Genomic DNA, 11,195 nt, shown 5'->3' with positions numbered 1-11,195 from the left:
AATTAAAACAATCCTCAGAGACAGAAAACATCCTTGCAGGTGCTGTTTGTCTGTTCCTTGTTTTCTTGCAAGAGAAAGTCGAGGGGTGGTGTACCCCACTGACCAATGATGGTGATGTGTTAGTTTACTAACCAATAAGAGTTTCTTTTCTGTACTTTTCACATATCGGTCTATAAAAAAGGATCTGAAGTAATAAACCGAGAGAAATTCTCCTGATCGACTCCCAAGAGAGTCTGTGTCGTTCTTCTCGCCGTTCCTAATAGAGCAACATGCCCCCTTTCTACTACTGTAGCTTTGGGTCAAGCCAGTTGTTTCACAGAAGTGCTTGTTTCTTCTAGATCCTAATTACTGACTGAATGCCCACCTCAAACGGGAAGGCTCTTCAGGAGCATTGCATCCCTCCCACGGAAGACAGTTCTCCAAGAACTTCTCCCATGTGAATCCTTCTCACAGTCTGCAGTTCTTAATGAATATTTCAGCATGGGTCCCTTTCATGGGGTGCAGTTCTTCTGGAACAGACTGCTCCAGTGTGGGCTCCCCATGGAGTCACAAGTCCTGTCAGCAAAACTGCTTACAGCCCTGGCTCCTCTCCCCATGGGTCCACAGGTCCTACCAGGAGCCTCCTCCAGCACAGGTTTCTCACAGGGTCACAGCCTCTTTGGGGCATCCATCTGGTCCAGTGTGGGGTTGTCTGTGGGCAGCAGGTGGATCTCTGCTCTACCATGGACCTCCAAGGGCTGTAAGGACACAGCTGCCTGATGATGGTGTGCATCTCTGCTCAGCTGCCGGGAACATCTCCTCGTCCTCCCTTGCTGCCCCTGGTATTTCCAGAGATGTTTACTCTCCTTAGTTGCTGTTTCTGCATTTTTTATCTCAAATGTGTTATTCCAGAGCTGTTGTTGATGAGCTCAATTTGGCCAGTGGTGGGTTGGTCTTGGAGTTGTCTGGCATTGGCTCTGTTGGACATGTTGGAAGTTTCTGGCAGCTTCTCACAGAGACAACCCTGTAGCCATGTCCCCCTTTCCTTGGTATCAAAACCTTGCCACAAAATCTAATGTAGCTGACTGATATCTGTTCCAATTCAGATCAATATTCTATTCAATAATTCTCTTGGTAGTTAAAGTAATACACATTTTTATACATTATGTGACATAACTTTCATAAAAATTTCTATTTGTAACACTTTTTTGGAATCAAACATGAAAAATTCTAGTCCAGGAATGTCAGCCTTTTGAAATACTTCAAATGCATTTTTTCCTGTCAAAACAGACTTTCATGAAGAGCATCTCAGTGGTACAGATAGATCTGAGAAATACTCCATCCAAAAAATTTCAAACAATACTTAGCAGAATCTTTGTTTTAAACAGGGCATCCTATAACATGAAGGGGTTCATATCTTGATAGTTGCAAACATTAATAATAACCCTTATCTTGCATTTTAACATATCAAAAATTACATTGACTTGAGTAATTCCTGTCTCTAAATTTGAAAATGCTTAAAATTAATATGAATAAAATTAATATTAAAATAATATTTTAATTATTAAAATTAAAATTAATAAGTGGCAAACTTTAGGGTGAACTAATTATAGTTGATTTATATACCGCTTTTGACAAATCCAGACAAATCTGAATTACTTCAAAGAACAGAAAATTATCTCTTAGTTACATGTTTTATTTAAGGCACATACATCTACAATTTTATATTTTCTCCTCAGAATCACTCTTCAAAAAATGAAGAATAAATGTTCAGGGTTAGGTGTCCTTCCTTCTCACCTATGGAATTTTTCCCATTAGTTGTGGGGAAACCTGATTGCTGATACTTGGCTGGGCCCAGGGAGGAAGGGAGGGCAGGTAAAAGAGAAGGTGAGGGCAGCTGTGGTAGGGAAGCTGGTTCTTTTTCCAAGCAGGACAGACACTTGGAAAAAGGAATTTGCCATAGCCCAGACAGAGCGGCTGCTGCTTCTTTGTTTGTGGGCCTTGCACCCCCTGTACTGCCGGGACGTGCTGCCGTGCCAGCCATCGCCACGGAGCCTCTGATACACCTCATCCAGCTGCCCGGGATTTCTGCTCATTCCTGCCGTTCCAGCTGGCTGTTCCACAGAGCGCTGCAGGAGCACGGGGACTGACTGCCTGAGGGGGTTTGTGAAGCAAAGCCTCTCTTCCATCCTTTCCTGTCTCGGCCGAGAAGGCTGTCATGGGGTCCCTGGTTCTGTTTTGTTATTAATGCCATAGTTGTTGTTTGTTTGCCTTGTTATACATACTAGTAAAGAACTGTTATTCCTATCCCCATATCTTTGCCTGAGAGCACCTTGATTTCAAAATTATAGTAATTAGGAGAGAGTGGTATACATTTTTCATGCCAAGGGAGGCTCCTGCCCTCCCTAGCAGACACCTGTCTTCCAAAACGAAGACAATAAAACAAAAAATCCCTAGACTTAAAATTGTTTGGGGTTCACCTGTAAAAAATCTTGAAGGATATTTACACCTAGAATCTGCTATCTGAAAAATAAAAATTAGTGTATGTTCATACATAACCACAACAAGAAGGAAAACTATGTATTAAAGTACAAGCTAATAATATATTTTAACAGTGACTTAACAGGTCTTCCCTCACATTACTTTAGAGACAATCAGGCTGAACTACTTGTGTCTCAGTGGAAAAAGGGAGGATATTTTACAAATTGGAGGAAGCATATATGAATATAAGAAAATGAAAAATGCTTTTCACATAGCATAAATAAGACACTAATGTCTCTTTTTAGAAACATCAGCTAAATAGTATTTATTTACACGTAATCCAAACTATTTTCATAGTTTATAAAAACATCTGCAAGTCTCATCTTTCTTCCTGTCCTTTGGTAGCCCTCCATAAATTGGAGCAAAGCACTGTCTTGGAAAAACAATTCCAGCAGGCTTACCAGGTGTTCCCATTTGATTTTCCCAGACCACAGTGAATCACTCTTACACTGATCTTTTGGCTGCTGCCTTACAGTGTGAAATGAGTTTCCATTGTACTTTTGGAAGTCCCACTAGTTTCACTAGCGAGCTGTGAACTATGTCACCAACATGGAAGTTGTAGAACTCGATGAATCTTACCATGATATGGAATATATGGAATGTTTACATCATTATCATAAAGTTTTTCAGGCTATGAGCTGATACATGAATAGTGTTATATCCAGTTACAGAGGCCAAAATTGCTGCAGGAGGAGGAAATTAAGTTATTTTCATAAGTGAATCTAGACAGAGGAAAAATAAGCCAGTATAAACATGTAAAATGCATTGGAAGACAAGAGGTATTTATTAAATACAAATGGCTTCTCAGCACTAGGAAGAATAATACTCAGCAACTGAAGGTAGAGAGGATGGTATGCACCTTTCTTTGTCGGGGCAAAGATACATGTATCTTTTGCCCACTTTCGTGTTCTTTAGTAGGATTTGGCTGCAAGAATGTAAATGCAATTACAAAATGAGAGAAGAACACCAGTGAAATATGAATGCTTTGAACATGGGCATTTTCAACATGCTCTTGGAGGACACATATACCTTTCTTTATATTTCATTGGACTAGTCAGCTCCCCACCATTCAAATGTTTTAATATTTCATAGCTTACAGAAATAATACTGTTTAACTTTTATAAAAATCATAGAAACAAGACTATGGAGTTAGGTACAAGGTTTGTTAATGATGTGCAAGAATACAAATGAAAGCAAAATCCTGAATGCACAGGTTATACCTGAAAGCAGCACATATATATGACAATATAATAGTGTCAATATAATAAGAGTTTTCATCCACAGTAAGAAATTATTGCATTGACCTGTGGTAGTGCCACACTGATTTTAAAGGCCCAGAGTACATTCAAAGTCTAAGAAGGAGATGATAATAACTTATTTCAGTGTTCCTAAGACAGATTTATAGGCAAGGAGGGATTTTGGAGAAGTCTTAAGTGACAGCTAACTGACAGCTAGTCAATGACTGGGACATTGGTTTTGCAGCCATGTGAGCTATTTGGAAAGTCTTTAATTCCACTGGAAAACTTAATAATTAAAAGGAATAAATACTTAATAATTAAATAATACTTAATAATTAAAAGGAAGAAATCATAAAGACAACAAAAATATTTTTCATGAGATTTTATTAGACTGAGCACCTGTCTTGAAAATTATTATTTAAAAGTCTCCAGGACTGGATGAAAAATCAAGTATGTTAAGTCAAACTTAAGTGAAGTAAGTTACATTTTGCTTTTAGAGTTGCTTAAGGTGATCAAAATTCAGATTGTCTGTTTTACAGCAAATTAGGCACTTTGAAATGTACTGTCATTCCAGTTCATTAGTGAGCAGATGGCTGATGTGAGTAAACTGCCACATTCAGTGAGACTGGACTGACGCCATGTATTTGGGACCCACAGTTCTGAGAACTTCAGAAGGGATACCAATGCTATACAAATGTATATGTATGTATATATGTAAGTTTCATGAATGAGCAGTCTGAATACTTTTTACATTTCAATAACATTGCCAGACGTGCATGAGTTGATTTCCATATTCATATGGTATCATTCAGAAAAAAAATCTTGTAATTATATGCTATTTTGTAAATAGTATTATTGTTAGAATGCCATGATTGAAGGAATTGATTACAACAATGCAAAACTTAATTGTTACTATCTGTGCTTCAAAGGAGAATTGATAGTAAAATTACCTACTTTTGCTGTCACCTGGCTCATCTATGAAACTCTGCAAGTATGATACCTTTGAATTCAAAGGGATTTAAATTAATCTGAAATACCCACAAAATAGCATTTTACTCATATCCTAGTAAGTATAAATTAGATTATTACTTTAAATATCCCACAAAATCCAGTGTTGTGAAGGTTAAGTGAAATGCATACAATAGCAAAAGAGGTTGTCAAAGTGCAAAACAGAACTTTTTCTTCTCTTGTACAGCTTCTCCTGTTTAAGCACTCCAGGCCAGTTAGGTAGCAGCACTGCTACTGTTGTCAGTATCCCTCACTTTGGTTGTGTTTATGGATTTGAGTCAGTCTTCTGTATCACCTAGATAGTGACTGCAAAGTGTCGAGCATGCCACCCATGACTGAAGACAACAGAAGTGACAGTTTCTGAAAGGCAGTAGCAAGTCTAGCAGATATTATTGACCAAGGCTGTTGAGATAGCTGGCCACAGCCTGCCTCAACATCTAGCTACTGAATAAAAAGCAGTGGCAGCAGCAGAAAACACACAGCTTCAAAGTGACAGAAGACAAGAAAGGAAGCAAAACTAAGAGACAGCAACAGTAAGACAAAGTACATATAAACTTTTAATGAGTTAACCTTACAAAATACAATAGCTTCAAAACATTTGACACGTTTGTACAAAACTATTCCAGCATTGTTAGTTCTCTCGTCAGAAAGAATGCCAGCAAGCCACCCAACGTGTCCCTGGCTATGAGATGCAACTGGTGATCACATCCAAATCATGTGTGGACAGAGTAAACTTATCTACAATACTGTATACTTTAATACCATATTAGTGGATGGTATTGAGGAGCGACTGTATTTTCCAGAAAACACCATGCATCAGAAAATAGTATGCACCCCTAGCTTTATTGCCTTTTTTCCCCCACATTTGTCACTAACACTTCTCTTTAGTCCTTTCAGGATGTGTAACCTCCTTTTGATTCCTATTCCTTCTTTTCTTGTATTTGAATAACAGTGCAAGTAGCAGTACAATCTTGCAGTCCTATCGCATACATCACAACTGTCCTTGAACATAGAAATATCGAGGTGCGAAATGATGGCTCATGGGACTATTCTGCAGCCATATTAAAATAAGTGCCACATACAAGAAAATAGCACGCATGTTAAGGGCCAAAATGTAGTTAAAAAGTGCGTGATACTTTCCTGAAAATATAGTACTGCTGACACGTAAAAGCATCTTCAAGATGCCATGTTCCCTTGTGACACGGATCTTGTCATTTCCGTATGTACAAAGTATGTCTTTAATTCTCCTTTTCCTTTTACATTTATTATTCCTCTACAGGTGCTCATGTACCCCAGTGTTTGCAGGACGTTGTTTGTCTCCTCTGTAACCTGCAACAATACAGTAATACAGACAGTGTTGATAACAAAGCAGAGCAAAATCTTCTTCCAGAGTGTGAAGATAACATAATGTTCTATTCAGTTATAAGGGGTTTTCTGTAATGCTTAAAAGGTCTTTAAGTGTCTCAAGTGAGCTTTGAACACCTAAGCTTTCAAGCACTCTGTTGTTGGATGCCCATTCTAATCACTTACATCAAGTATCAAATCTGGTGTAACCACTTTTGTACCCAGGGTTGCCAGCAGAGAGCCTGTAGATAGCTAAATGGAGCTAGGGACAATACTCTTCCTAACACAGCACTTTCCTCAACTTCAGGAGCTTGTTTTCACTTGAGTAGACCCAAGCTTCCCTATTTTTCTACAACAACTAAGGCTATTTAAATGAAGTGATAGTAAGGTGATGGTTAGCATCACCTTTCAGTGCTGCTGTTGCCAGTTTCTCACATAACTGTTGGTGAATCAAACTTTAGGCCATTCTGCCATTTTAGATGAAAGCCCACTAGCACAACATCAACACTTACCTGTATTTTATCTAAGACACCAGTGCTGTCCATTCTGCTGGCCACATTTACTGTATTGCCCCATATATCATATTGTGGTTTTTGAGCTCCAATTACTCCAGCTATTACAGGTCCATGGTTTATACCTGGAAAATATCAGAACCTTGACATTACCAATGAAGAGAAAGGCAACAAAGCTGGTGAAGGCCCTGGAACACAAGTTCTGTGAGGAGCCTCTGAGGGAGCTGGGGTTGTTTAGCCTTGAGAAAATGAGGCTCAGAGGAAACCTTATCACTCCCTACAGCTATTTGAAAGGAGGCTGTAGCCAGGTGGGGGTTGCTGTCTTCTCCCAGGCAAGCAGTGCCAGGTTAAGACGACAGTCTCAAGCAGTGCCAGGGGAGATTTAGGTGATCATTTTAGGAACAATTGCTTCACATGAAGGGTGACTAGACATTGGAAGGAGCTGCCTGGGGAGGTGGTGGAGTCACTGTCCCTGGAGGTGTTTAAGAAAAGACTGGACATAGCATTTGGTGCTATGTCCATGCCCCCATCTAGTTGACATGGGGGTGTTCAGTCATTGATCAGACTTGATGATCTCAGAGGTCTTTTCCAACTTAATTGATTCTGTGATTCTGTGATTCTGTGAAAATCCACCAAACAAGGACATACAGTGCATCTGGCAAATAGCAAGTCAATGAATGCAGCATTTGGTCCTCGCTGAATAGTGAGTACAGCAGCAAACAGTTGTTCACCATGGTTTTATCAACCATTTACAGCAGGAGAATGTTAGTTATAAAAATGCCAGAAGTCAGTTAATCTAATCTTAATTTTACAGCTCCCTCCCCTCCTGAGTAATTTTTTATTTTTAACCAATAGCATCTTAATAACCTGCTGCCACCTTTATTATGTAGCATGAACACCACACTGTGGGTTGAGCAGCAGCCTCTGGGAAAACAGATATACAAGAATCTCTTTTAATTTCTACTTGTAGTGAAAAGGACTTCTCTCTGCAATAGTTGACAGCCAAATCAAGTTACTTTTATAGCTTCTTTGCTTCTTAAATGTAGAATAAACTAGTGCAAATGAGCATGGGGATTTGAAGCCTTGTTCGGAAGGCTGGACTGACCATATAGAATGTTCTAAAGTACCATAAATGGTACATAAATGGTACTAAAGATCTGCAGTATAAATATATTTATTCAAATAATTTGATTAAGCACACAGTAGCTTATGCATAGTATATGACAGAGCAATATAGTCCCTCATTAGACTGGGCATTTTTTATCTTTCAGTCAGTTTGTAACCTATGTTACATCTGTGAAGGCAGTGAGCTGTACTCTGCTAGTAGGGAAAGAAACTAGGAGGCTAAATCCAAAGTACTATTGTTAACCAGCATCAAATGTACTATAACTGTAGCTGTACATACTGATGAGCAGGAAAGCCAAGTTAGGCCTAATGAGAAATAAAGCCTGAACAAGTGAGTTATTTGGATTTCTAAATTTATCTCAATGGATCATAACTAATTTCTGTTAATTCATTGACAGAAACCATCTTTAGGGATATATCCATGCAGCAATATTTGATTGTATGATGGAGAGGGGTCTCAAAGATGGCTCAGCTGGTATGTAACATGGCAGCGCAGGCTAGCAATTACACAACCAGCCCACTTGGAAGCCCTGAAAAATTGACTGTAGAAGTTAAATTGGGAAAATATGCAAACACTACAAGATAAAAAATGGAAACTGATATATATTTGTCTAAGTGTTTGGGGTTAAATGCACAAAGGGACTGGGGCCTTGCAACAGTTTGTATTAACAACTGAGCCATAGATGGGTTTTTCTATTTCATGACACACAACTTGTAGAAAGCACTGGGGAACTAAGAGCGGAATCTATAAAAGTCATCTGCTGGGTAGTCCAATCTGGCTAGTAGGGAATATTGAAGAGGTATGTGTGGCCATGGTCCAGAAACTGGGGCAATGCAGTAGAACTTTCTACAAAATACAGTGGTTTGAGAGGGACTACTTTTTTTTTACCTCCTTCCTTAACCACCACTGCTGCTGGTTTGAGAAATACCTCAGGGGCTCAAGAGTCACCTTCAGATCCCTCCTCCTCTGAGAGAACTTCTACCAGTGTCTCTTAGGAGTGTGTTCTGGCCACTCAAGCATTGTGCTTCTCTAAATCATTCCTGCTGGTGTTGGTCTTTTCTGCATGACATGAATGTTTGCTGGGGCAAGGCTGGAAGAGTAGTACTCTCACTACAGGTGAATGCTCTAAAAGAGGGTGAAATCATCTCTTTCTCTCATATCCAAAACAATATTTAATCATTCATTCTATGGAATGCAATACTGTTCAGCAGCAGGAATGACAGAGAATATATCATTCTGAAGTATCCTATAGCATGGGCTCATGGCCTAGCTTCACGCAAAACCAGGAACCAAATGAAGTCGCCTAACACACAGACTAAAATGTTCTAACTATGAAGTTATATGTAAAACAGCATACTGGCCTCTCCTCTGAAAGAAAGCAATACCTGTGCAAAACCTGCTGCAAAGCGTATCTAAGCTCGTCTCATAAATCAAGCACCTCGACTTGGAGAAGGGAAGGAATGCCTAAAATATCATCTAGATGCTCCCCTCTCTTGCCTGACAAAATCAGAGCAGTGTGTACCTCCTAAATCACGCTATCATTTCGGGCACTCACAGAAAATTATGAAAGCTGAGACCTCTTATGAGTTGCAAAAATTTCAGAGTTAGATGCTGGCCAAGGGAGGCTTTTACAAAGGGCAGTTTGGGTACAAGTCCTCACAGTGGGGACTAAGTCAGAAGTAGTTGTTAAAATGCTTCTGTAGCTATAATTAGTATGGATATCAGAGGCTTTCATCATCCAGTGGGAAGTAGAGAAGAAGTGCAGCAAAAATGAAGATCTCTGTGGTGTCTATGTTGGATTATGGTGGCACAAATACCACTTTGGGGCCTGTGTTTCTTTTAGAGTTAAAATGTTTTCTCATTTTATGAAGCAAAGGAGTCTGAGTTCTCTGTAATCTTTAGCAAGAACTGTAAAAATCCAAACTGAGCGTTTTATTTTGCTTCATGATCTCCACTTAAAAGGACTCAGTACTCCTTTAAACAATTTGCAGATGCAGCCCCGGCATCCAGCAGCTCTCTGTCTGTATTGAAGCTGATGATACAAATGTGTTTGCAAGTATGTGCCATGTCAGCTAAGGCAAGAACCATCAAGTTCTGTAACACTGTTAAGAAGTATGCTTCTCAAGAAGCATACATCTGATTTGACTTGTTATTTTTAGCTTTAGAAAGGAATACAAAACATACTTGCAAAGGAGTACCCTAAAAAGCCAGAGGCAGAAGACAGCAAGTTTTGCCAGTGGGTGGCACTGTGAAATAGACTTGAAAGGAGTAACTGAAAAGGAAGAACAAGTGGCACAGCAAGAAAAAGACAAGACAGGAGAATAATGGTTGGAAATCAAATATTTTTGACACGTACACAGAATTTATGGGTTTTCAATATTTGCTTATTGTTTTCATTTCACACTTTCCATGTTACATATTGCATTGTGAAACTGCTGTGCACTGCTATCAGGAAATAAACATTTTGGAACATATGGTTCTTGACCAGCTCTGAATTAATTTATTTCATTGTTCTTTCTACTGCTTACTGCAGCTGTCTATTTATTTTTAAAAATACCAGGATAAACAAGAAGAAGCAATTAGAAACTGAAACATACAGGATGCCTCTTTCCAAAAGAAATAGCTAGTCATCTTTGGTATTATCTGAATAACAAAGACAAATACTTTCCCTTGTCTAACACTGCAAAGGAAAGATGCATTTTTGTGTTCTTGCTTGAATCTAGTACATGTAAAATATTTCAAACTCCAGCCTCACTGGAGTTATTTAAACTCCTGTCCTCTGAAAAACCATTTATATAGTTTTGCAAAGCCCAGTCTGGGCTTCTTTCTTGGGTATTCTTTTGGTCTTTATAAACTTCCAAAAATGTATGGCTTATAACCTCTACAATAATTTTTACAGAATTACCATAAAACCATTCAGAGCCATGTGAACACTTTTTTTCAGCCATTCTTTAAATAGGAATACTGCCTTTTTTTTTAAACCTTGAAACACTGGGGGTTGTGTGGGCAGTACCATGTAGGCCGTTTTAAACAGGGTAGAGATGGTGATTTTACTATCATGGCTCTTTTAGTTAGTTCTACCACTCTTTTAATCAGCTGGTAGTTTGCACTGAATTCTCCCCATTGACCATGATATTCTCCTAAGAATCCTGTGATACTCACCTACTCGTAACTTGAAGTCATTGAATGAATGCTTGTTTATGACATCCAGTTTTGCCACCAAGGCAAATGCAAACTCCACCATAGTTCCTATGTGCATATACTGTCGTTCAGGTTCCTGAATTCAAAAGACAAACAAATAGTGTAAAATTGTTCTTGTGAGCCTTGGTTACTGTGAGAATAACAACCAAAATATGCTGAACACTTGAAGACACTTAAGCCCTTAGGAATGTCCTAGTGTCAGCAGGCAGATGTAGAGAAGTAATGTAGAAGGTATCCTGTCCAGCA

General features: G+C 39.0%; 1 protein-coding gene across 5 annotated transcripts in view; it reads right to left on the bottom strand.

Annotated features, from left to right (window-relative positions):
* Window positions 1-5,305: 5,305 nt before the first annotated feature.
* ADCY2 (adenylate cyclase 2) overlaps window positions 5,306-11,195 on the bottom strand; it is a 294,388-nt gene continuing 288,498 nt past the window's right edge. For all 5 annotated transcript variants that reach the window (XM_086900724.1, XM_086900890.1, XM_086900803.1 and 2 more), the window contains 3 exons: window positions 10,911-11,025; window positions 6,623-6,747; window positions 5,306-6,095 (listed from right to left, as the gene is read on the bottom strand). In XM_086900724.1, coding sequence (XP_086756850.1) covers window positions 5,943-6,095; window positions 6,623-6,747; window positions 10,911-11,025 — 393 coding nt within the window. In that variant the 3' untranslated portion in view covers window positions 5,306-5,942. The remainder of the gene's footprint in view (window positions 6,096-6,622; window positions 6,748-10,910; window positions 11,026-11,195) is intronic.

The sequence above is a fragment of the Cyanistes caeruleus genome, chromosome 1 (assembly GCF_971803275.1).
Source record: "Cyanistes caeruleus chromosome 1, bCyaCae1.hap1.1, whole genome shotgun sequence".
Lineage (NCBI taxonomy): Eukaryota > Metazoa > Chordata > Aves > Passeriformes > Paridae > Cyanistes > Cyanistes caeruleus.
The sequence above is the reverse complement of the archived record's forward strand: the minus strand, read 5'-3'. Positions and strand labels throughout refer to the sequence as shown.